The sequence below is a fragment of the Ascaphus truei genome, chromosome 18 (assembly GCF_040206685.1).
Source record: "Ascaphus truei isolate aAscTru1 chromosome 18, aAscTru1.hap1, whole genome shotgun sequence".
NCBI lineage: Eukaryota > Metazoa > Chordata > Amphibia > Anura > Ascaphidae > Ascaphus > Ascaphus truei.
In genome coordinates this window covers 7,742,623-7,770,396 of record NC_134500.1, presented here as the reverse complement: position 1 = coordinate 7,770,396, position 27,774 = coordinate 7,742,623, and the positions used below count along the sequence as shown (strand labels likewise).

The 27,774-nt window shown below is 47.1% G+C and overlaps 1 protein-coding gene across 2 annotated transcripts in view; it reads right to left on the bottom strand.

Moving 5' to 3' along the window:
* The window catches only part of PLEKHO2 (pleckstrin homology domain containing O2), a 23,036-nt gene extending 4,574 nt beyond the window's left edge, over nt 1-18,462 (bottom strand). Inside the window, exons 1-4 of one of the 2 annotated variants that reach the window (XM_075575299.1) lie at nt 18,314-18,462; nt 10,409-10,555; nt 8,704-8,820; nt 560-664 (exon numbers count right to left, since the gene is read on the bottom strand). In XM_075575299.1, coding sequence (XP_075431414.1) covers nt 560-664; nt 8,704-8,820; nt 10,409-10,555; nt 18,314-18,322 — 378 coding nt within the window. In that variant the 5' untranslated portion in view covers nt 18,323-18,462. The remainder of the gene's footprint in view (nt 1-559; nt 665-8,703; nt 8,821-10,408; nt 10,556-18,313) is intronic. The other variant, XM_075575300.1, reaches the window with a different exon arrangement.
* Nucleotides 18,463-27,774: the final 9,312 nt, after the last annotated feature.

The following is a 27,774-nucleotide window of genomic DNA, read 5'->3' as shown; positions in this document are numbered from 1 at the left end:
ACAGCTGGAGTACCCCCCCCTTCACATCTCCGTCCCCCCCTTCACACCCCCCCCCCTTCACAGCTCCACCATTGATATTATAAGACAAGCTTTTGAGAGTTCGCCGCTCTTCCTCAGGTCTGCGATACTGGTTTACAGAGATTCCATACATTAGTATAACAATGTTTTAACTGATAACTTCTCCAAATCTAGTTCTAACTGCAATTTGTTCATTTGGTAATGTTAATTTGGTAAACGTTGGGCCATGTCACATGACACTATATATATAGTCATTACAAAACATATAATGACACCATAAATGATAACACAATGATATTACAACATGAATGTGACACAGGGAAATGGTGTCGGGGCCATGCTGGTCCTTTCTTCCACGTAGTAACACAGGAGGGAGAGGGAGCAGCGGGTATGATGCCTTTTATTGGACCAACAAGTAGTTGATCTGTTACAAGCTTTCCCACCTCTCAGGGTCCTACGGATCCATACCCCCTACTCCCTCTCCCTCCTCTGTTACTATTGTATCCGTTATTTGTTGCTGCTGGAGCTGCGGCTATGTTACCTCATCAAAGATTTGGTTTTTGCCTCTGTTGATCCCCTCGTTAAGCGCCTGGATCCACGCGTCCCTCTCTTCTGCATTCTTGGCCAGAAATTTAACATCTTGCACCTAGGAGACCAAACGGAAGGGATCAGCTCACAGGGAGCAGCCGAGGGGCCTGGGTAATGGACTTATCCAAACACCAAGGTCAAAACAAAGGTCACCTTCCTTCGCCCCAATATGACCATTAAGAAAAACTGTGTTGTACTTACAATATTTAACCCTTGAAGCTACCCCGAGGGGATTTATTACATGATAACAAAGAAACTGTGGCAGTGCCGTACTGCTTCCTGCCCACAAACATGTCACCTTAAATACCCAACACGAGGAGCTACAGTTGTTTGCAAAGTAAGGCTGAATGCATAGAGGGGGAAGCCGCGCTCCTCCGCGCTGACGCTGAGGCTCGCCTGCTCTGTCAGGAGCGATTCCACGGACTGGCAGGCGAGCCAGCGCACGCAATCGGGAGGCGGGGCAGTGACGTCGCTGGGCCGATAGCCCACGAAGCGACGGCGTCGACGTCATGACGCTGCTTCGCGCTGATTGGGTGTTTTCAGCCGACAGCCCGCTGAGAAACAGTTTCGGCTGTCGGCTGAAAATCCCTGCGCCTCAGCACGCCTGCGGACGCTCGCGGGAGCCCCCTCTCAAGACATCCTCATTGAGGATGCAGGGGCTCATCGCGGAGCGTCCGCACGGCTCAGCGCGGCTCAGCGCGGCTTCCCCCTCTATGGACCCAGCCTTCGTATGCAGCCATGATTCGTGAAACAGGTAAGTAGATCTGCTTGAATGCAAACAGTGATATGTATTAACACAAGATACACACAAGTCAGGTAGTTACTTTACACTAAGTTGTTAAATGTGCTGTTTTTTTACAAGGTGGAAGTGCCCCTTTAAAGGAGCAATAAAAGCATGTGTGTATTTGAAATAAATAAGTTCTGTAGTATTAGATAATACTTACTACATTTTTTTAAATTCAACTTTTAATGTCATTTTTAATGTGTTTTCATATACAGGCAGTCCTCGTTTTACAACGAATGGTTCATCCAACGCTATGCAATGCATACCTATGTTCATTTATACAACGCCAAAACGGCTTATCCAACGCTCTTACAACGCTTTGCAACGTTGTTTATGTATATAATATATATATTATATAATATTATATTATACTATATAATATATTATAATATATATATATATTACAGTATACAGTATAGACTATATAATTTATGTGTGTGCTGCATATCTTATTGCCTGCGTAAAATATTTGGTGTATTTTAGTGTTAAAAATGCCTTCAGAAACGGAACCGTTCATTTAAACAGTGTTCCTTTGGGAAAACGTGTTTCGCTTTAAGACGTTTCGCTATCCAACGCCATTTTGAGTAACGCATTGTGTCGAATAACCGAGGACTGCCTGTACTTAGCATTCTTTCATTTCTACAGCAGGCTTTAGCCCACCTCCCCAGCAGTGCAAGATCTTTGTAACACTTTCCTGTTTGTGATCATTTGTTGCCAATATTCCCAGCAGTTTGAGCTGCAAACTGTAACAATAGATAATGTTACCTTAATAATATAAGGATACATTGTAGCTGCTGAGTTAGGCACGGATTACACACTCCGCTTGCTAGCGAGAGTGCGAGCTTCTACCGTGTCGCGCGGCTGCAGCACAAGCGATCCCTGCTCATAGTGCTGACGGCGTAGCCGGGCGTGGCAGGGGCGTCACGAAGCTGGTTCGCCCTCATTGGCTGAACCAGCTCACGTGACGCTGATGTCACGCGGCAGCCGCCTGAGAAGACAAAAAATTGTGTCTCCTCAAAACGCTGCCGCGTCAGCGCGCCTCCTCGCCCGCAGGTGCCTTGTCTAACTGCTATAGCCAATGACTGACGTGTGTGCTTGACGCGCGTGCACGCAGCAACTCCGCGACTATAAGCGCGGCCTTACACTGGCTGGAGGATTGATTGAAACTGAAAGGCAGCCATTTAGTGTACGCTGGGGAACAGGATCTTTGCTGATCGGTTACGGGAGAGCTAATCAATCAATCGGCAGCTTAGCTAATTAGTTTTCAATAAATAAAGTGTTGTTGTTGTTTTTAAAGTGCCGTTGGATTGCCTCGTTAACCCGACTCTCTGTGACTTTTAAACCATTCAGAGCTTAATCAGCCCAGAAGCAGGCGATCGGAAACCGCTCTTTCAAATCTATAGGGTTTCCGAAGCTTTTCACGGAACACCTCCCTGCTGTCTGCCACCATTTCCTCATTTCCTGTGGTCTTTGTCACCGCAGTAAGAGGCGTTGCTAGGAAATCTCCCCAAACCGTGCCTTCAAAAACTACCACTCCCACACCAGCAGCGCAGGGGTTAAGCCAGGGGTACGGAACTCCAGTCCCCCAAGAGCCACCAACAGGTCAGGCTTTAAGGATATCCCTGCTTCAGCAAACTGTGCTGACGCAGACTGAGTCAAAGACAGCCACTTGTGCTGAAGCAGGGATATCCTGAAAACCTGACCGGTTGGTGGCCCTTGAGGACTGACGTTGCCCCGCCCCTGGGTTTACGCCACCTGGTCAATGTGTGGCGTGGGCCCCTCTGGCAGTGAAGGGGTTACTTCTGCAGAGGGGGCCGGGTTATAACGCTTGCACAGACGGACTCAGGGGGCGGATGCTGCGCACGGAAGCTTTTCTAACTCGCTGTCCCATGCTCGGAAGTGGCTCTGAGTAACACTTTGCACAAGGACCCGCGCCGCCTTGCAGAATTATTAACCCCAGAAATGCTGGGGAAAATGCTTAATATGTACGGACGGGGGAAATAAACAAACTGCACTTTTTTTTTAATAGGGGGAGGAGGCTTCTCTGTCCGTCTTGTAGGAGAATATAAACACTACAAATCCTTAAACCCAAGAGCTTGCAATCTAGAGCCTGGGTGTCTGGGAGAACGGCCTGTGACACGGAGCGAGGACTGGTTCCTGAACGTGGCTTGGCCACGTCAAAGGCCATTGTGTTAAAGCAGCAATCCCCGCCTCCCCCCCCCCCCCAAGAAGCCTGAGATTAACTCATATAATAGACAAAGACGCCCCGATGCTGCCTACAAAAGGGCAAATTATTTAGTTCAATGCAATTTTTTGTCTTCTCATAAGTATGGGCCAGTTAGTTAAATCCTTTGGCTACAACATTTCAAGCCGGCGCCACATCTAACTCATATAATGTTAGCAAATGCAAAAGAAAACCGGTGATTAGCGCGGACGCCATGTTAATCCTCAGGCCGCTGTGCGCTTGTAATATACCCACTCTCAGGACAGACTCCGGACAGGACAGCAATCCTGCTTATTTTAAAAATACCATACAGGCAGTCCTCGTTTTACAACGCTTCGCTTTACAACGAATGGCTTATCCAACGCTATGCAATGCATACCTATATTCATTTTTACAACGCCAAAATGGCTTATCCAACGCTCTTACGACGCTTTGCAACGTTGTGTATGTGTGTATATATATACACATTCACATAAACAACGTTGCAAAGCGTCGTAAGAGCGTAGATATATAATATTATACTATATAATTATATATTATACTATATAATATATTGTTTATTATGTTATATTATATATATAATACAGTATATACACTATATAATTTATGTGTGTGCTGCATATCTTATTGCCTCCATAAAATATTTGGTGTATTTTAGTGTTAAAAATGCCTTCAGGAACGGAACCTTTCATTTAAACAGTGTTCCTATGGGAAAATGTGTTTCGCTTTACAACGTTTCGCTTTACAACGCCATTTTGAGTAACGCATTGTGTCGGTTAACCGAGGACTGCCTGTATATAAATATATATATATATATACACATACATATATATATATATATATATATATATATATATATATATATATATATATATATACACATACATACACACACATACATAGTGTATATCTATATATATATATATATATATATATATATATATATACACACAGTACATATATATACACTATGTGTATGTGTGTCTATATATATAGACACACACACAGTATATATATTCATGCATACATACTGTATATACACATATACATATATACATATACATAAGTCTGTGAGGGAAGCACAAAACAGAAGAAACCATTAGTGCAGACTGTACTAGAAAGTTTTAATGATTACAAAAAACACACAACAATACACAGGTGACAATCTGGAGGCAGAAATCAGTTGGAATCTAGGATTAAAGGTGTTTTTTCTCCCACTACAATGGCTGGTATTTATAACAAACATAAGGACTGTTTACAATTGGTTATTGTACTTGATTGTTTGGATATTTCTATCTTCATGCTGCGTGTATTGCTGTGTATCTATGTATGAGGGTGTTTTAATGTTCCCTGTTTTTTCACATTTGGGGCATTAATTGCTAATCGGCCTGTGTCCCTCCTGCCTTTTGCCTCTAAACTCCTTGAAGCTCTATCCTGGATCTCCTCCTACCTCTCCCATCGTACTTTCAGTGTCTCTTCTGCCAACACCTCCTCCTCCATCGGTCTCTCTGTGGGGGTACCCCTGGGCTCTGTCCTGGGACCTCTTCTCTTTTCTCTGTATACACTTTCTCTAGGTGACCTAATCACATCTCTTGGGTTCAAATATCACCTCTATGCTGACGACACAAAAATTTACTTTTCGACCCCCGACCTTACACCTCCTGTACAGACCAAAGTTTCTGAATGTCTCTCTGCTATATCATCCTGGATGTCCCTCCGACGCCTTAAACTCAACATGGCTAAAACAGAGCTCCTCATACTTCCTCCCAAACCTGGCCCTACTACCTCCTTCCACATTATTGTTGAAAGTTCAGTTACACCCAGTAGCTTTGGGGAGCGCAGGTTCCACCATATATAAAAAACAAAGAAATACTACAATAATAGGATTAGAAGAGAAATTGGACCTTCTCTATACAGGGTTGAACTGCGACTTTTTCACCTTATTCACTAAATTTTACATTATTTACACATTTGCACTATCACTATTTAAGTTATATTAGTGCACTGTATATACCTCTTAGCGATTATATAATTAAATTCAATATAATTTATCACTGTTTTTACACTCTGTATTGGAGCGCCAAATAACCACTTTTTTTCACAATACACCCAGTAGCCCAAGCACGCTGCCTAGGGGTCACACTCGACTCCTCTCTCACATTCTCCTCTCACATTCAAAACGTATCTAAAACCTGCCGCTTTTTCCTCCGCAATATTACAAAGATACGCCCTTTCCTCTGTTGCTTGACTGCTAAAACTCTGACTCAGGTCCTCATTCTCTCCCGCCTTGATTACTGTAACCTACTGCTGTCCGGCCTTCCTGCCTCTCACCTGTCTCCCCTACAATCTATCCTAAACACTGCTGCCAGAATCACTCTACTCTTTCCTAAATCTGTCTCAGCGTCTCCCCTGCTGAAATCCCTCTCCTGGCTTCCTATCAAATCATGTATCATACATTCAATTCTCCTCCTCACTTTTGAAGCTTTACACTCTTCTGCTCCTCCTTACATCTCAGCCCTAATTTCTTGTTATGCACCATGCTGACTCTTGCGTTCTGCTCAAGGATGTCTTCTCTCTACCCCCTTTGTATCTAAAGCCCTCTCCCGCCTTAAACCTTTCTCACTGACTGCCCCACACCTCTGGAATGCCATTCCCCTCAATATCCGATTAGCACCCTCTCTATCCACCTTTAAGACCCGTCTTAAAACACACTTGCTTAACGAAGCATATGAGTGTCTCTGCAGCTAATACTATACACATGATACATAAACCTTGGCCCCTGCAGACGCACTTACCAGAACTCCCTCCTACTGTCTCTGTACGTTCTCCCTACCTACCAATTAGATTTTAAGCTCTTCGGAGCAGGGACTCCTTTTCCTAAATGTTACTTTTATGTCAGAAGCGCTTATTCCCATGATCTGTTATTTGTATTACTTGTTATTTATATGATTGTCACGTATATTACTACTGTGAAGCGCTATGTACACTAATGATGCTATATAAATAAAGACATACATACATACATACACACAATGACCTTTTAGCTGATATCTTCTTATATCAGTTTCCATTCTGTTATCTGTGCACCACACACTACCCCTTTTTTTATCTACCATACATATATATTCATTTTTTTAAATTATGCCATTTTAAGGGGGAACAATGTTTCCTGATAAATGAAAAGGAAAAACACGACAGAAAACATACTCTAAAATAGGATGAGATAGCAGCGCGGGATACTTTGGGATATTCTTAGTATCCCACTTTGCATCCTGTTTATTGCGGCGTGGGGATGAAGTCCTCTGAGCGGGTCAGCAGAACCTCCATCAGTATCAACATTGACAGCAACAAGATGTACAACTGAGCACCTTAAAGCTGTAGACCCAGCAATATCCTGTGTGCGTTTCTTTTTAATAAATCAGTTCTGAACTATGAGAAAATACTTGTAGCATTTCCTTTAAAAAAAAAACATTCTGAATGACATTTTGAATGTTTTAATGTAACAAGCCTTTTGTTTCTATAGCAACCATTTACAAAGTCACATCCCCTTCCTCTTCTGAAACAGGCTCTGGCTCACCCCTCTTTGAGCCCTGCCCTCTCTAGCAGTGCACCAATTGTATCTAGTGACTGACAGGTCACATGATTTTCCCCACAGAACTTTGCATCTTTGGTCCTCTTCTGCTGCACTGACAGCCATTTAGTGAACCCCCGAGCCGAATCTTCACCGATCGATCGACAACTTAGCTTATCACTTATCATTGTGTGGATTGTATTGATGAACATATTAAAGGGAATTTTTTTTGCAGCTTGAACTGCTGCTTAGAAGCTGATGAAGACATAGACCTCTCGGCCAAGCACTCAGGCCTCGTCCAGGGGGACACTGAGCGGGCGCTCACGCTGGCCGCGGTGAAACACAATGCTGCAATGTGTGTGGCCAGCATGAGCGAGCACCTGCGCATGCACAACGCTTAGCTGCTTGCAGAGGCAAGCAAATTTGAGTATGCTGCTCGCTGGCGCGTCACGTGAGCGGCTCACCCAATGAGGGCGAACCAGCTCCGTGACATCATGGCATTTTTTTGTTTCTTGACTGTTCCCAGGGTCCCATATTGCAGTAACTTTGCTTCGAGAATCATTAAGCACAGATATCCTCTTTTCATTTGGCACAATCTGCCGTCATCCCACTGTTGACAATTTGCTAACTAGGGACTTCCAGTTTGCAGGCGGCTTTAATACCAACACCCATTCAAATATGGGTCATGAGCTCTAGATGTTTGAGATTTGTCCGTTAAGGAGAGGCTAACTCCAGGCCTCCAGGGCCACCAACAGGTCAGGTTTTCCAGATATCCCAGCTTCAGTCTTTGACTGAGCCACCTGTGCTGAAGCAGGGATTTCCTGAAAACCTGACCTGTTGGTGGCCCTGGAGGCCTGGCGTTGTCCCCCTCCCCTGAGCTGACCCATGGATCAGTTTTTAAGGTAACAACAAGCGTTTTGTTGATGTGTGAATATACGCGCCGACCTCCAGAGATTCCCAGCGTCAGGACCCTTCCGCCAGCTGGGAATGAGTGAGTCTACGTGTCAGAAACCACGGAAACACAGCTATGTTTATAGATGTGATGTGGTTTTTGTGGGGTCGTAGTTCCACTGATTTAGAATAGTTTGTACCCATTTTCCTGTATAATTGTATTTATATCTCTTGCCAGGTCTGTATATCCAAGGACTCGTCAAGGTCACCCCCCCATTGCCACATGTATTTATGTTTTGCCTCAGAACCACGTGACTTTTTCTTTTACAGAATCTGTTGTTTTTAGCTCCAGGCCCTTCTCCCAGTGTTAAGATTCTCATCAATTTAGTTGCCAGTGTTTTTCCTAGACATTTAAAGATGGCTGCCGCAGGAAGCCGCAATGCCACCCCTGGTAACGTTGTGGCTTCCTGTTAGCCTGCGGGACTCACCCATGAGATGGGGGCGGCCATTTTAATTTCCCTAAAGGGAGCGGAAACACCGGTAAGTGTATCCAGAGCCTGCGGAGCCAACAACGTGGAAAATATAAATGAGTAGAAACATATTTTCAGTCACTTAAATGATTTTTACCTTGGCGCCCGGGGAGGGGATCAAAGTGAAGTGTCTTTTGCGCTTTAAAAAAGCTCTCTGATCCTGGCACCGCTCGTAGCTGCTCAGCTCCAGCGTCTCAATACATTTCTGTTCATCCTGCACACAGAACAAACATTTATTACTCATCCTTCTGACCGTTATTCCCATAGAGCAGGGGTGCTCAACTCCCGTCATCAACGGCCACCAACAGGTCAGGGTTGAAGGAAATCCCTGCTTCAGCACAGGTGGCTCAATCAAAGACAGAACCCCTGGTTGAGCCACTTGTGCTGAAGCAGGGATATCCTGAAAAACAGACCTGTTGGTAGCTCTTGAGGACTGGAGCTGGCCACCCCCCCCTGCACATGTGCTCCCACGGGGAGGGTGTATAGGAGCCCGGTATATCGCTGCCAAACAGCTGCCGTGGTCTTACTGGACTGACAGGTGCCGGGCACTCGGCTAATGTCCCAAATCCAGGTTTTGTAGGATGGGGGCGGGGGGGAGGATCTGGGATCCCGAATCCCGTCAGTACCTCTACAGTCTCTTTCTCAATGAAAGTCATTCGGTCCAGTTATGCGGACTGTGTCTATTTCTCATGACATGTATAGCATCAGATGTTGAGGAATAGAGAGACTGCATCTCCATCAGGTTCTTCCCACGTGGACGAGACCGGTCTCATGTCTTCACAATGATGCACATTGGAAAGTTACGGCCTCCATGTTTACTGCTGTACGCGCGCCTGGCGGTGCGAACACTGGTAAACGCTGCGATCGGCGGCCTGTAGGGGAGCAATGGGAAGTGCAGGGGGGGAGGGGGAGGGGGAGGGTGCGGCCATGACGGGGCATATCTGCCCTTCCATTGGCTGCCCGCCGACCACGTGATCACGTCGCGGAAAGACAAAATTCTTGTCTTCCCTGCCAGCGGACGCGCCATCGTGATGTGTGAGCGCTCGCATACACATCTACTGGGGCCTGTACCTGGGGTGTGTCGCACGCCACGCCGTGGCCACCTAGCCTTATACTGCGCCGACCTAGCCTTATACTGATTTAAGCTACTTTAATTTAGAGGACGTACTTCTACCCGTGGGAATGATTAACCTGAAGGTTCTGTGGGCTTTTGGTATCGCACTTCTAGATATTCTGGATATCTGCGCACAGGTTTGTTTGATGCACTCTCTGGGATATGGGTCCTAATTGTATCGGCAGAACACGGCGGTGACTCACCGTCTCTTCCCTAATCGGGTTAGTAGCAGCTTTCAGTGCACACAGCGCGGCCCCTCTGCACACGCCATGGCCCATCTGTGCACACGCCATGGCCCCTCCGCACACAGCGCGGCCCCTCTGCACACGCCATGGCCCCTCCGCACACACACCATGGTCCCTCCGCGCACAGCGCAGCCCCTCTGCGCACACGCCATGGTCCCTCTGCGCACATACCATGGCCCCTCTGTGCACACGGTGCGGCCCCTCTGCGCACACGCCATGGGCCATCTGCACACATGGTGCAGCCTCTCTGCACACACGCCATGGCCCCTCCGCACACATGACGCGGCCCCTCCGCACACAGCGCGGGCCCCTCCACACACGCCATGGCCCATCTGTGCACACGCCGTGGCCCCTCTGTGCACATGCCATGGCTCCTCTCCGCACACGCCACGGCCCCTCTGCGCACACGGTGGCTCCTCCGCACACACGCCACGGCCCCTCACCTCGCTCTCGCACACCAGCAGCTGGGCTTTACGTAGCAGAATGTAGCGATCTTTCCATAGTCCCAGCAGGCCTCCGCTGCTCTTCTTCAGCCAGCCGGCCTTGTGGGCTGCTTGGGATTTCGGAGGGGTGTCGCTCCCCGTCACACCCTGAGGCAAACAGTACACAGAGATATTAGAAGCAGAGAAAGAAAAGCTTGTCAAATGTAACTACGCAGCTGTATCAGCAGTGCGGCCGTTGTGTTACTTTGTTGCAATATCACATGGTCACACACTGCTACAGTGACGGACACAGCTGCACATTATGTGGGGGCATGCAAAATAAAACAGGTTATTTACTAACGCAGTGTTTATCAACCAGGCACACGTGGGTTCCCCGGGCACCCCTAAAGGGGTCCCAGCAATTTTCAGGTCACTTGAAAATAGTACCAATTACAGAACAGTTTACAATGCATCTGATCTCAGACGCGCTATTAGAGAGGGTTGGGGTTCCTTACAATGCATCTGATCTCGGACGCGCTATTAGAGAGGGTTGGGGTTCCTTACAATGCATCTGATCTCAGACGCGCTATTAGAGAGGGTTGGGGTTCCTTACAATGCATCTGATCTCAGACGCGCTATTAGAGAGGGTTGGGGTTCCTTACAATGCATCTTATCTCAGACACGCTGTTAGAGAGGGTCGGGGTTCCTTACAATGCATCTGATCTCAGACGCGCTTTTAGAGAGGGTTGGGGTTCCTTACAATGCATCTGATCTCAAACGCGCTATTAGAGAGGGTCGGGGTTCCTTACAATGCATCTGATCTCAGACGCGCTATTAGAGAGGGTCGGGGTTCCTCACAATGCATCTGATCTCAGATCCGCTATTAGAGAGGGTTGGGTTTCCTTACAATGCATCTGATCTCAGACGCGCTATTGGAGAGGGTTGGGGTTCCTTACAATGCATCTGATCTCAGACGCGCTATTAGAGAGGGTTGGGGTTCCTCACAATGCATCTGATCTCAGACGCGCTATTAGAGAGGGTTGGGGCTCCTCAGAATTTCACAATATAATTATGGGGTTCCTTAACAAAAAAAGGTTAAAAAACACTGCCCTAACGTGTCCCGCCGGCTGCAAAATCAGTGCAAAAAGTCCACCATATTTATCAAAGGAAAAGAATCCTGCTGATAATCTGGTGCTGTTTTTCTGCACTGGTTTTGCAGCCAGGCAGCTTTAGTAATTAACCTCCGCTGAATCATCTTTCCTGTGGAGAACTGATACAAAGAAACAATCTGGGGATGCCCATAAATAGCGCCTTTCATTTCTCTTATTTACACTGAAATACCATAACAGGGGAAGACTTCCTGCCGCCCGGTGCTGTGGTAACAGCATTACGGGTGCAGCAGAGCAATACTCTGCGAGACCCTTCTACAAGTGACTGTCACAATGCAGTAACCCCTTTGTTACCGGATGGCAACCACATCCCCTTCTCAGCCTCATTTTGCAGCCTGGAGCTGCTTTTCGGCAGCTACACAATTTCCTTTGCTTTGCCATAACAATATGGTTAGACATTGGAATCCCCCCTCCTACGCCATCCCCTGAAATAGGCCAAGGTCAGGGGTGCAGCTGCACCCTCAGTGAGTGATACAATGACACAGCGGGTTCCTGTTTGTTGCTGGATGTTTATGTGGAAAGGTGAGAGCGGCCATGTTTGTACGGACAGGGGAACGCGATGGGGAAACGAGAGCGGGTAAAAAAGAAAGGAGAAAGAGGAAATGAGGCGGAGGAAGTTAGAGAGAAGATAATGCGACCAAAAACAGCGACCAGCAGGAGTTATAGGCAGCGGTTATATGGGGTAATGGGAGGAGTTATAGGGAGCGGTTATATGGGGTAATGGGAGGCGTTATAGGGAGCGGTTATATGGGGTAATGGGAGGCGTTATAGGGAGGGGTTATATTGGGTAATAGGAGGAGTTATAGGGAGCGGTTATATGGTGTAATAGGAGGAGTTATAGGGAGCGGTTATATGGGGTAATAGGAGGAGTTATAGGAAGGGGTTATATTGGTAATAGGAGGAGTTATAGGGAGGGGTTATATATAGTAATAGGAGGAGTTATAGGGAGTGGTTATATGGTGTAATAGGAGGAGTTATAGGGAGCGTTATATGGGGTAATAGGAGTGGTTATATGGGGCAATAGGAGGAACTCTTTTTTTATTTAATTTTTTTTCCAGCATTCCATTTCATAGAACAATTTACAAATGAAAACTGCACATTATGTACAAACTTACATTATACAAACATTAGCCCAGCATTTGTTCCAACCTTTCTCCTCTAAAAAGCAATTTCACATTTCCTTTATTCACATTTTTAATTGAAACCAAATAATAGCCTTAACTGACAGTCCTTGCTACTTGTAGAAACAAGCATTTTTTTGCCACACAAAAAAGCAATATTACTTCTTTTTCCCCCAATGACCCAAACCTCCTAATGGCCACTGAAGGTGGGATCATGTCCGATTCTGTCACTATGGAAACGTCCATATTATGCTCCTCTTCGGATAAGGAAAGTTCCTCTACTTCATCAGGGTCTTCAGCTCTTGAACCCCAATCCTTCCTAAGAACAGTAAAACGATTCTTTACAAGCACCTGCGGAACTTTGCCAGGAGGACCTCTAGGAGGCCAAAGAGTCCCTCCAAGTCTTTTTACCGTGCCCTTCTTCCTTTTTTCCCCACTTGTATTACTGTCATAGAAGGATCATATATTTCCCCAGATCGTTCCCCTGCTGGAAGTAAATTTGAGGAGGTTCCCTCTAAGGGGTCTTCTGATATTCCCTGGGCCATGTTTACACTATCAATAATTGTTTCTTCTGTAAGTGGATCTGGGCAAACTCCATCCACAGGCGGATCAAGACAAGCTCCGTCCCCAGGAGGATCAGGATGAACTCCATCCCTAGGCAGAACCGGACAAACCCTGCAGGCGGATCAGGACATATTCTGTCTGCAACTTTCAGTGCTCGGTCATAAAGTGCTTCATTGTCTTCAAAGTTGACTTCCTGCTCTCATACTTTTGAAATATTATGCCATGCTTCTACGCAATTCGTATAGGAATGTCCAAATTTTTCGCATGAATTACATTTAATCTTTGTACAACTTGCCCTTTTGTGGCCCAAGGACTGGCACAAGTTGCATTTTAGAACATCACAAGAATTGCTTTAGTGTCTGGCTGAACTACATCTATGTAAGGTTGGCTGACCATAGTCAAAACAGTTTCCTTTTTCCCTTCCAATGAAGATACAGTTGGGCAGATGTTTTGTAACATTGCCAAGTTGCCAAAGTCTGACTTGCACTTTCCAGCCTCCTATCCAGATGTCTTCTTCATCCATGATTCTTGTAGGTGGAGCCAGCACCTCACATTGTCTGCCAAGCCATATCAAAATATCTGATATTGGGACTGATTCGTGTCTGAAGATAATTTTTACATACTTTATTTCCAGATAAGACACAGGAATAGCTACAAATAACTTCCATGATTCAGTGTTTTCAATACTCTCATATCTTGTCCAGAAATAGTCCAAAGCTTGAGGTCTCTTAAAGCTGACATCATACTCATAAGAGCCTGGAACATGGATAAGGGCATATATTTCATCTGCTCTGAAGCCCAATGATTCTTTTAATAGATTTCTTCCAATAAAAATCCTGTCAGGCTTCATCTCCTCTCCGCCTTTATACATCAACATTACCACATTTCTCCTTTTCAAAGGTTGAGCATTTCTGTCCACAGCACTCACAAAGTATATCCCACTCTAGGCTGAATGAGGTGCTGTATGAACTGGGGTTACTTTAATACCATTACTCTGCTTTACCCCATCTTCTGATTGGGCTACTCTATTATCAGGAACGATCTACATAGGAGCAGCAATTTCAGTCTCTACAACCTTCATTTCACTCCCAGGCATTACAGAGTTAATGCTGCCTCCATTACTGCTGATTACCACCTGCTGTTCTCCCCTGTCAGGGTTCTGAATCACAGGACCTGCTAATGAGCAGGGGGTGGTTCTGTAAGTCCAGATGAGCATGGGTTCTCTGGCTCACTGCTCTCCGGAACAAACTCAATTTCCACCTGTTGTCCTCCCAAAGTTATAGGAGTTATAGAGAGCGGTTATTTGGAGTAATAGGAGGAGTTAAAGAAGGTTCTATGGGGCAATAGGAGTTATATGGGGTAATAGGAGGCATTATAGGGAGCAGTTTTATGGGGTAATAGGAGGAGGTATAGGGAGGGGTTATATGGAGCAATAGAATGCTCTATAAGGAGCAGTTATATGGAGTGATTAATTGACACACGATTAAAAATTGTATACATTTTAGCATCTCTGGTTACTATGTTCCACCCAATGTTGTTTTCTATTACCAGTCTGCGGCACTTTTAGCGGACCTGTTTCCTCATTCCCATGTCCTCGCTGTGTGACGGTGTGTGGGATATTTAGTTATTTAGGAAACCAATGAGCTGAGCGTTAATATTCCTGAGTTATAAAACAGGACTTCCATTCTTGGTGCTGTGTTATGTCTCTGAACGGTAACCAAACGTTGGATTTGCTCACAAAGGTGCACTAACTTTCTTGTACTTGGTAAATGAATAAATAACTGTGTGTTTATGCCTAGGTGTCTGTAGGCCAGAGGTAGCCAACTCCAGTCCAACCTCTGGTGTAGGTGTGCCCAGGTAAGCAGCTATAACGTTGGTTTAAAAAAACAAAAAAACAGATGACTTTTGGTGGATTAGAATCCCCTATGCGTGTTCTTCTCTGAAAATACAGAATACGGCTCATCTGAAGCACTAAACAGGTATAAATAACAAGAATAAAACTCAGCGCGTTTATTCTGGAATCACTGAATTAAAGTCCAGTCCTTAACCCCATGAATGCAGAATAATCTCCGGGTCCTGGGTTTCTCTCTCTCCGGGAATGAAGGGGTTAACGAGATGCGTGCCTTGTGCCGGGGCAGTTCTGGAAACTGTTAATCGGCTACAGAACATGTTTTTATTTGAAAGCACAAATTGAGTAATGCAGCAGGACGATAACAGCTTCACACACAGCTGTGAGCAGGGGGCGAGATTAGATTTAAGCAGGCGAAGCAAAGGCTGACCTGCTGAGTACATACACATTGTTACTATTATTACTGGCTTTAGTAAAATTTATTATTAACCCCTTGAGTGCTAGAGATGTCAGCGACACATTCTAAATCGGCTGAAGCATCTTCTACAAGGAACCTCCTTGGGGATTTCCCCAAAATGCTAACGTGAACCCCATCTGTCTTCGCTTTGTCTTGTCCCCCTAACCATCTTCAAAACACTAACAGACAAACCCGAGGGGTGGGGGACGACCCTTCTCTGAGCTATAGACACAGGGAATGGAAATATTGTAACAACATAGAGAAAAGTGTTATTAGACGCACTGCTTTGTTTTTTGGATATGTACAGGACAGTTTCTGACATCTGATGCAGAATATTAGATTTACACCACTTCAGATGGTGGAGGATTTCTTTGGCCAAAAAGAATGGCGCAGAGAGATGCAGAACGTGATACATCTCATTATAATCTGTGCACCATGTTACTCCCCCCAACTCCTCCTACTGACCCTCCCCAAGGTGCAAGCTGGGGCAGAGACGCAGAATGTGATACATCTCATTATAATCTGTGCACCATGTTACTCCCCCCAGCTCCTCCTACTGACTCCCCCCAAGGGGCAAGCTGGGGCAGAGACGCAGAATGTGATACATCTCATTATAATCTGTGCACCATGTTACTCCCCCCAACTCCTCCTGACTCTCCCCAAGGTGCAAGCTGGGGCAGAGACGCAGAATGTGATCCATCTCATTATAATCTGTGCCCCATGTAACTCCCCCCAACTCCTCCTACTGACTCTCCCCAAGGTGCAAGCTGGGGCAGAGACGCAGAATGTGATACATCTCATTATAATCTGTGCACCATGTAACTCCCCCAACTCCTCCTACTGACTCTCCCCAAGGTGCAAGCTGGGGCAGAGACGCAGAATGTGATGCATCTCATTATAATCTGTGCGCCATGTAACTCCCCCACAACTCCTCCTACTGACTCTCCCCAAGGTGCAAGCTGGGACAGAGACACAGAATGTGATACATCTCATTATAATCTGTGCACCATGTAACTCCTCCCCCAACTCCTCCTACTGACTCTCCCCAAGGTGCAAGCTGGGGCAGAGACGCAGAATGTGATACATCTCATTATAATCTGTGCAACATGTAACTCCCCCAACTCCTCCTACTGACTCTCCCCAAGGTGCAAGCTGGGGCAGAGACGCAGAATGTGATACATCTCATTATAATCTGTGCACCATGTAACTCCCCCAACTCCTCCTACTGACTCTCCCCAAGGTGCAAGCTGGGACAGAGACACAGAATGTGATACATCTCATTATAATCTGTGCACCATGTAACTCCCCCAACTCCTCCTACTGACTCTCCCCAAGGTGCAAGCTGGGACAGAGACGCAGAATGTGGTACATCTCATTATAATCTGTGCACCATGTAACTCCCCCCAACTCCTCCTACTGACTCTCCCCAAGGTGCAAACTGGGGCAGAGACGCAGAATGTGATACATCTCATTATAATCTGTGCACTGTGTAACTCCCCCCAACTCCTCCTGACTCTCCCCAAGGTGCAAGCTGGGGCAAAAAGGACACAAGTGGTGCAACGTACTTGTAGATACAGGATGCAAATACCCCAGTTTTGATACATAGACTCCTATGGGAGTTATCTACAGTACTAAAGTCTCCTGGCTGCACAATTATGGCAGAGACAGTGCAAAAATACAGCACTAGATCCATCAGCAGAAACACTCCTTTTCCCGGCAGTAGGATCTCCTCTTTACTTTGATAGATTAGGGGCGTTTTTTTTGCTCTGGTTTTGCAGCTACAAGACTCTGATGACATATTTGCAGTCAGCTCGACGCTTTGCTCCTTGCATTTGTTTTTTTACTGATAAGGAGAAATCGTCATACTCGGCACCTTTATAGTACACACGGGGGGCTGCGGACAGTGTCAGGTCCTGCAAAATGCTACAGACACACTTCATTTCTTCCTTGGTTTCTCCTCTATGCGGAGATAAATATAACGGTCCGTTTCATCAGACGGCGAGCCACAAAACATTAAGACCGACCGCAGGGTTTCCCGCGTGCCGCAGGGTTTCCCGCGTGCCGCAGGGTTTCCCGCGGGTCGCAGGGTTTTCCGCGGGCCGCAGGGTTTCCCGCGGGCCGCAGGGTTTCCCGCGGGTCGCATGGTTTTCCGCGGGCCGCAGGGTTTCCCGCGGGTCGCATGGTTTTCCGCGGGCCGCAGGGTTTCCCGCGGGCCGCAGGGTTTCCCGCGGGCCGCAGGGTTTCCCGCGTGCCGCAGGGTTTCCCGCGTGCCGCAGCGGGGAGAAAAGAGAAACACAAACATTTCTTCGTCCCGTTAAAAAACGTTGGCCTTTAAAATCCGCTTAGATTTCTTCACGTCAGCCTCTACCCAAGTCCCCGAGCGGGCACAGAAAGGGGCACGGAAAGCTTCATTCACGGGCGCTGCGTGTTCTATTCGGAGGGGGTGAGAGGCACTGCCAGGAGGACTATTAATCCGGGAGTTCTCATTGGCCGGCGGCCAAATCTGATCAACAGGTAACTCACTGGTCCTAAGTACTCATTGAGACAACAATACCAGACGAACAAAAATATAACATAAACCGCGACCAAGTGCAACAGTAACTGCCAGGAGGAGCAGTGACCGGGAGCAGCTGCTTCGCAATGCGACGCAGGCCTCTCTGACAGTGAAGGGGTTAAGACGCCCCCCCCTCCAACACCCAACGTGTTGCCCCCAAACACCGAGAGGACCAATAGGTGACATCTGAGCAGGAGTAATGTGTAACTTACATCTTCCATGGTCAGTCCCCAGGATCCGCTGTCCCAGCCCTGAGCCTCCTCTACAGGAAGAAAATCCAGCTGTCCCCCTCCATGCACCCCCTTCCCTGCACACCCCACCCACCCAGGCTGGACCCTGGGCCCTGACAGGCTGAGCAAGAGGAACCTTCCAGCTCCCAGCTCCCTCCCTCCGCTCTGCACGATTCCGCTTTTCTCTGCTGCTCACAGACCTCTGTAAAGGCAGAAACAAGTTAGGGTTTCCGGTGGGTGAAGCTGGGGTTGAGTCAGTGAACTGAAAGTGCCGAGCTGGAGGTGTGCAGAGCAGTGTGGCGCGCGAAGCATTACACTGCAGAGCAATGTGGCGTGCGGAGCATTACACTGCAGAGCAATGTGGCGTGCAGAGCATTACACTGCAGAGCAATGTGGCGCGCGGAGCATTACACTGCAGAGCAATGTGGTGTGCGGAGCATTACACTGCAGAGCAATGTGGCGTGCGGAGCATTACACTGCAGAGCAATGTGGCGTGCGGAGCATTACACTGCAGAGAAATGTGATGTGCGGAGCATTACACTGCAGAGCAATGTGGCGTGGGGAGCATTACACTGCAGAGCAATGTGGCGCGCGGAGCATTACACTGCAGAGCAATGTGGCGCGCGGAGCATTACACTGCAGAGCAATGTGGCGTGCGGAGCATTACACTACAGAGCAATGTGATGTGCGGAGTATTACACTGCAAAGCAATGTGATGTGCAGAGCATTACACTGCAGAGCAATGTGGCGCGCGGAGCATTACACTGCAGAGCAATGTGGCGTGCGGAGCATTACACTGCAGAGCAATGTGATGTGCGGAGTATTACACTGCAGAGCAATGTGATGTGCGGAGCATTACACTGCAGAGCAATGTGATGTGTGGAGTATTACACTGCAGAGCAATGTGATGTGCGCGTATTAGACTGCAGAGCAATGTGATGTGCGGCGTATTAGACTGCAGAGCAATGTGATGTGCGGCGTATTAGACTGGAGAGCAATGTGATGTGCGGCGTATTAGACTGCAGAGCAATGTGATGTGTGGAGTATTAAACTGCAGAGCAATGTGATGTGTGGAGTATTGCACTGCAGAGCAATGTGGCGTGCAGAGCATTAAACTGCAGAGCAATGTGGCGTGTGGAGTATTACACTGCAGAGCAATGTGGCGCGTGGAGTATTACACTGCAGAGCAATGTGACGTGCGGAGTATTACACTGCAGAGCAATGTAGTGTGCAGAGTATTACACTGCAGAGCAATGTGCCTTGCAGAGTATTACACTGCAGAGCAATGTGGCATGCAGAGTATTACACTGCAGAGCAATGTGGCATGCAGAGTATTACACTGCAGAGCAATTTGGCGTGTGGAGCATTACACTGCAGAGCAATGTGGCATGCAGAGCATTACACTGCAGAGCAATGTGGTGTGCAGAGTATTACACAGCAGAGCAATGTGGCGTGCGGAGCATTACACTGCAGAGCAATGTGGCATGCAGAGCATTACACTGCAGAGCAATGTGGTGTGCAGAGTATTACACAGCAGAGCAATGTGGCGTGCGGAGCATTACACTGCAGAGCAATGTGGTGTGCAGAGAATTACACTGCAGAGCAATGTGGCGTGCAGAGTATTACACTGCAGAGCAATGTGGCGTGCGGAGCATTACACTGCAGAGCAATGTGGCGTGCGGAGTATTACACTACAGAGCAATGTGGCGTGCAGAGCATTACACTGCAGAGCAATGTGATGTGGGGAGTATTACACTGCAGAGCAATGTGGTGTGAGGAGTATTACACTGCAGAGCAATGTGGCATGCAGAGTATTACACTGCAGAGCAATGTGGCATGCAGAGTATTACACTGCAGAGCAATGTGGCATGCAGAGTATTACACTGCAGAGCAATGTAGTGTGTGGAATATTACACTGCAGAGCAATGTGATGTGCGGAGTATTAAACTGCAGTGCAATGTGGTGTGCGGAGTATTACACTGCAGAGCAATGTGATGTGTGGAGTATTACGCTGCAGAGCAATGTGGTGTGCGGAGCATTACACTGCAGAGCAATGTGGCATGCGGAGCATTACACTGCAGAGCAATGTGATGTGTGGAGAATTACAATGCAGAGCAATGTGGTGTGCAGAGTATTACATCGCAGAGCAATGTGGCGTATAGGGGTATTACACTGCAGAACAATGTCGCATACTGTATTGCAGAACAATGTCACATACTGAGTATTACACAGCAGAGCAAAGCAAAGTCCTGAGTATTGCACCACAGAGCAAAGTCAAGTACTGAGTATTACACAGCAGAGCAATGACATATACTGAGTATTGCACTGCAGAGCAATTAGACATACTGAGTATTACACTGCAGAGCAATGACACATACTGAGAATTACATTGCAGAGCAATTAGACATACTGAGTATTACACTGCAGAGCAATGACACATACTGAGTATTACACCGCAGAGCAATGTTATGTACTGAGTATCACACCGCAGGGCAATGTAGCATACTTAGTATTACACCGCAGAGAAATGAGTCAGTGGTGACACATACTGAGTATTACACCGCAGGACTATTATACCTCAGAGCAATGATGCGTACTGAGTATTACATTGCAGAGCAATGACACATACTGAGAATTACACTGCAGAGCAATTAGACATACTGAGTATTACACAGCAGAGCAATGACACATACTGAGAATTACACTGCAGAGCAATTAGACATACTGAGTATTACACTGCAGAGCAATGACACATACTGAGAATTACACTGCAGAGAAATTAGACATACTGAGTATTACACTGCAGAGCAATGACACATACTGAGTATTACACCGCAGAGCAATGTTATGTACTGAGTATCACACCGCAGGGCAATGTAGCGTACTGAGTATTACACCGCATAGTAATGATATATATACAGTTTTACACTGCAGAGCAATGACATATACACTGAGTATTACACCGCAGGGCAATGACGTATACACTGAGTATTACATCGCAGAGCAATGACATATACACTGAGTATTACACCGCAGAGCAATGACATAAACTGAGTATTACAACGCAGAGCAATGACATATACACTGAGTATTACACCGCAGAGCAATGACATATACACTGAGTATTACACCGCAGGGCAATGACGTATACACTGAGTATTACACCGCAGAGCAATGACATATACACTGAGTATTACACCGCAGGGCCAGGTGTCAGTAACATCTTTATATTGTACGATATCGATACATTGACCTGTTCTGCAGGATCGCAGGCGTGATTCATAGGGTCGCCAGGTGTCCAGTATTGAACCGGACTGTCCTGTACTTGGACACAGTCCAGTAAAAAGGAGAGTTAATACTAGACATGAATGTGTATACCGGTATTACCTCTCTGGGAGTGTATGTGTATACCGGTATTACCTCTCTGGGCGTGTATGTGCATACCGGTATTACCTCTCTGGGCATGTATGTGTATACCTGTATTACCTCTCTGGGCGTGTATGTGTATACCGGTATTACCTCTCTGGGCGTGTATGTGTATACCTGTATTACCTCTCTGGGCGTGTATGTGTATACCGGTATTACCTCTCTGGGCGTGTATGTGTATACCGGTATTACCTCTCTGGGCGTGTATGTGTATACCTGTATTACCTCGCTGGGCGTGTATGTGTATACCGGTATTACCTCTCTGGGCATGTATGTGTATACCGGTATTACCTCTCTGGGCGTGTATGTGTATACCGGTATTACCTCTCTGGGCGTGTATGTGTATACCGGTATTACCTCTCTGGGCGTGTATGTGTATACCGGTATTACCTCTCTGGGCGTGTATGTGTATACCGGTATTACCTCTCTGGGCGTGTATGTGTATACCGGTATTACCTCTCTGGGCGTGTATGTGTATACCGGTATTACCTCTCTGGAGCAGCTTTGGGGGGCCGCAAGATTTCCCAGAGAAGGGAGAGAGCAGGTCTGTTGCTTGGCGACTGAGCAGCTTCCTTCATCCTGATTTGCTGCTGCTGGGTAATGTAGCCAATCAGGAGGAGGTGTCGGGAGCCTGAAGGTGGGGCCAAGGAGAGGAGGAAACAACATGGAGCAGAGAGAGGTGTGTGTCTCTCGAGCGTGTCACACCTTTCACCATTGCGTCTAGTATTTTTGGAGAAGCCACCCTAAGCGTGAAAAGGTCTCGCAGTTCATTTTATGAACATTGCTGTGATTTGTTCCCAGGGAATGGCGATGTGCGATGGCGATGTGATGGGTTTACTGCCGGATTTTTTTGTTTTTTTTTGTTACCAAACTTCTGTGAATCGGAGTAGAAATAGAAACCGTATGTGTGTGTTTATTTATATAGCGCCATTAATCCCTGCTTGGTGGATGTGTAACGGGTGTTGCTGGTAGCCTTGGCTAATGCCCTCACTCACCGCGGGGAGGGGGGTTGGGTGTCTGCAGAATAAGCCTCATCCTCACTGTGCAAAGTCCCTCAGTAGATCATTCATCATCATTACCTCTCACTCACGCGTTCGCTGATGTTAAAGCTTCTCTATTTCAATCTGAAACTCACCAGCCCTTTTATCCCCTGCACCCAATTCTCCAACTATCTGTCCATGAAATGCCTGTGGATTGATTGTATAACCTCTGTTCACTTAATGCAACCGTGTGTTGTTATAACTCTCTGCCCAGGACATACGTATTTCCTCGATTCTAAGACACACCATTGATTTAACACACACACAAACACACACACACACCTGTATTCTATAAAGTGTTGTGCATATAAAAATACAGATATATTTGTGCGTTACATATCTGTGACTCTCTCTCGCACCCCGTGATTCCTGCTCTTACCCGCACAGTGAGGTTGGCGCTCGGACAGTCTCATAGGCCCCCTGGTGGTTGCGCTGGGTGCTGTGCGTTGTCTCTATGAGGCCGGGCCCCTCTCCCATGGTGGGCCCTGGGTGCACACAAAGACTGTCCGCTGGGGGGTTGGGGGTTGAATGCGACACAGCACTGGCCCGACCAGCCGGTCACCACGAAGAAAGCGGCCAGGGGATTGGACGGGACAGCGAGGTGAGAGGTCGGCTGTTCAGCCAATGAGGATGCGGAAGATATAGACAGGGAAGCGCAGCCAACCAAAGTGCGGCAGCAACGCAGCCAACCAGGATCCGGGAGACACATAGTAGAAGCCGCGGCAGCATCGCATTAGCGGCCATATCGGTACAGGAACCAGTTACAAATACCGGTACCCGTCTTTCAAAGACATCGCATCTAAGACGCAACCCGATTTCAGACATGTTAAAATGTGAAAAAAGGTGCGTCTTAGAATCGAGTAAATACGGTACTTGAAAGCGAGAGGTAACTCTCAATGTATCACTTCCTGGTAACACATTTGATAAATAAATAAAATACACCAATATAATATTCATACCATGCTGGCACGTCTACACTGGGATGCACCAGAACCCTCGTCTTCACAGGTCTTCCAGTGACCCCTAGTGGTCAGTATAATTCTCCCGTCTTCTCAGTGGGTGCAGGACACAGGTGGGCAAAATATTTGGGAACTCTTGTTGTGCAATAAAAGATTTTTTCCCCAAAATTCTCCAGAATCACCAAATAACGGATATCTTACAAATCGATCAGGTTGGATGTTTCCATGAGAAAAGCCCGCTAACGAGGAAAATGTTCGTTTGTATCGAAGGCAGAAAAAGCCAGTTCTCAGACTTTGCGCCCCCCACCCCAACGCCCCGAAAAGAGTGGCTTAAAAGACCCCAAAATGGGAGGGTGTAATAACTCGTGCTGCTGTCCCAGTTCATGTTATCATTTAAAACCTCTCGCAACTAAAGGCAAAGTAAGAAAATCCCAATTAAAGCTGAGGGAATTTTTCCTTGGATCAATGTGGTTTTTTCACTAGTTTTGCCCATTCGCTCAGACGTGGGACTTTAACACTCACACCTTGAATGTAACTTTACTGAGCCCCGCGCAGATGGAGCGTCCGGCAACAATAGGGGTTCGGATCCTTTGCCCTTTGTTTGCGTTCGGGAGCAATATGGAGAGCAGTTATAGACTGGGGCAATAGGAGCAGTTATAGACTGGGGCAATAGGAGCAGTTATCTGGGGCAATAGGAGCAGTTATCTGGGGCAATAGGAACAGTTATCAGGGGCAATAGGAACAGTTATCTGGGGCAATAGGAACAGTTATCAGGGGCAATAGGAACAGCTATCTGGGGCAATAGGAGCAGTATAGACTGGGGCAATTGGAGCAGTTATCTGGGGCAATAGGAGCAGTTATACACTGGGGCAATAGGAGCAGTTATAGACTGGGGCAATAGGAACAGTTATAGACTGGGGCAATAGGAACAGCTATCTGGGGCAATAGGAGCAGTTATAGACTGGGGCAATAGGAGCAGTTATCTGGGGCAATAGGAGCAGTTATACACTGGGGCAATAGGAGCAGTTATCTGGGGCAATAGGAGCAGTTATAGACTGGGGCAATGGGAGCAGTTATCTGGGGCAATGGGAGCAGTTATAGACTGGGGCAATGGGAGCAGTTATCTGGGGCAATAGGAGCAGTTATAGACTGGGGCAATAGGAGCAGTTATCTGGGGCAATAGGAGCAGTTATACACTGGGGCAATAGGAGCAGTTATACACTGGGGCAATAGGAGCAGTTATACACTGGGGCAATAGGAGCAGTTATCTGGGGCAATAGGAGCAGTTATACACTGGGGCAATGGGAGCAGTTATAGACTGGGGCAATTGGAGCAGTTATCTGGGGCAATGGGAGCAGTTATAGACTGGGGCAATGGGAGCAGTTATCTGGGGCAATAGGAACAGTTATAGACTGGGGCAATAGGAGCAGTTATCTGGGGCAATGGGAGCAGTTACTGGGAGAGTTGGAATTCATGTGATGGGCTGTGTCAGTTTCTCCCTGGTTTTACATTCATTATTTCCTCATTCTCTGGTACTATTAAACCCGACTCTCACCCAGATCCCCAAAGCTCCGTTCTCACGTCATGTGATGTCAGCCCTAATTAAATGTCACATTATGAGTAACTGCATCTCCGCGGAGGACAATAACGTAACGCCAAGTCACGTTTCCCCGGGGAAAGAGCAGCGTTAGGTCACACCTAAACTTGGCGTTACTCACACCCACACCCTAAAATATGGCTGTTACAGGGTCTGGGTGGGTGTAACCCCACCGTTAGGTAGCATTGAAATAACAGCGTGATTTCCCGGCATTGTTCCCCGGCCCTTTCTCCGCTTCAGTTTAACATCTCTCTGGTCTGCATCGGAGTAACACTAAGATGCCCTGAAAGTGGCTTTGGGGGTGCGGTAGCGTTGATGTCTCCTCCGGGGACCCCCTGCCTCCCGAGATACTGACAGAAGAGGGGGGCTGCCGGTAGCTGCTCTGGCTGGGTGCATAACCTGTCTGTGTAAAGGTCCCGCGGGCCAATTAGAAGCCGCCACATCATCCCTTGCTGCTTCCTATTGGCCCACATAATGCGGGGCCTTTAAACAGGACTGAGATACCGGCGTCACCTTCCGATGTAAGTATCAAGGAGAGCAGGGGGTCCCCGGAACGGAAAACACAGCGGTTCAACTCTGGAGACCCCCCCACTTCAAAGGTACCCCACCCCCAAACAGGTATAGCCACTTTAAGTACATCCAATGTTACATATCTAGGAGTAACATTTTCAACTTTCCGGACTGCACGCTCTGGAACTGCCCGAGTGTCTTCAGAGGGGGACCGGCAGGAACTGGGCTTCAGCCCTGAACTCAGTTACCTTGACCTCCCATGAGAGTGGGTGGCTGTCCGTTTTCATAGTGTCTCCCCTTATGGACCAATAAACTAGATTTTAACCGATGGTGCGCTGGTTCCTGCGATTTGTCCCTTGCTGTGCTCTACGTTCCTCTTTGGAGGCTATTTCTCCCATTATTTAATATATGTTATATTATGTAGAGGATATTATTTTGTGCCAAATACTGTGGTCACCTCACGGACACCGCTAGGCACTTATTCCTCCACATTACCAATTTCTGGACCTCACGTACAGCACCCAGGATATACATGGATATAATATGCTTCACATTGTAGAGGGTTCCCGGGATTTGAGCACCAGTCTATACTTTTTTAGTAAGGCAGGTATACACCTGAGTTCTGGCGGTAGCGAGTTCCAGACCACTGAAACTGCACACGGGAAGGCCGCCCACCCACTTCTTGGTACAGAGAGGCGCGCCACCCCCCCCCCCACCCCCCCCGAGGACCTGAGATCCTAACCAGGATCCCTCCGTGGCTTCAAACGGTGAGGTAGGCCCCTGGCCTTGCAAGGTTGTGCAGCAAATTTAAATAGCAAATCAGTGAAACATTTAGGTGAAGGCCACAGATGTAGCAAGACACTGTCCCTGGCGCCACGGACGGACACGCAAAACCCCGCGACAGTGTCTGCTGCGATGAAGCTGCGCGGGTGGGGGGGGGGGGGGGCGGAGGGAGCTTTGCTTCTGAATGAGGACCCCACAGGGTTAATCCCTGGGTGTCGCGGTCATGTGACAGTAAGTCTCGCTACATCAGTAATTCCTCAAATTCTAATTCTTGATTTTTTTTGAAATGGACAAACGTAATATCTGGCGCGGTCCAGCGCAGGACATCATCGGATTCTTTTTCTGAGCGACGCTAAATTTAACGGACTGTCGCAATTCTCATATTTCCGGGGGGGAGGGAGGAAGCTCCGATAACTTGTCAGTTTGGGAGATTATAAACATCTTATTTTTAGACATACAAATAAATGTCCCCGGCGCTTGAAATCAGTCCAAGATACCGTAATCAAACAAAGATAGTCTCTGATACAAGGCTCCTTCTGGACAGGTTGATGAACTGATTGATTAAAGTTCCAGATGGGTGGGTGTCCTTAATAGGGTGTCTCCACTGCTTCTGAAATAACAGAAAAAAGGCACACCAATTGTGCAGTATACCACAGCAACAAGTCCCTAACTGAAACTTGCAGAATCCTACTCACAGAATGAATAATGACACATTCAGGGGAGAGAATCTGTAATCACGTCCCGTCCCTGCACAGCTCCCCACGGACCCCACGTGGTCTGGCTTGTGGAATTCCCCTCAGGTCGGCGATGTTGATCGTAGATGTCAACGATGCAGCATACACCAACTATCCTTGATGACCGGACCAGGAGGAGCCTTGTATCAGAGACTATCTTTGTTTGATTACGGTATCTTGGACTGATTTCAAGCACCGGGGACATTTATTTGTATGTGTATTCGTTGTATCAGATTAGGAATGATCTGTTGTTTGTTGTTCCCCTAGGCAGCTTTTATCACTTTATTATTTATCACCAATTTTTGATAATTAATATTCAATTTATTTTTCACCTATTGTAGGTTAGCACTTTTTTGAGGGTTTATAATTGTTTGTATTGTTAGATATTTTGTAT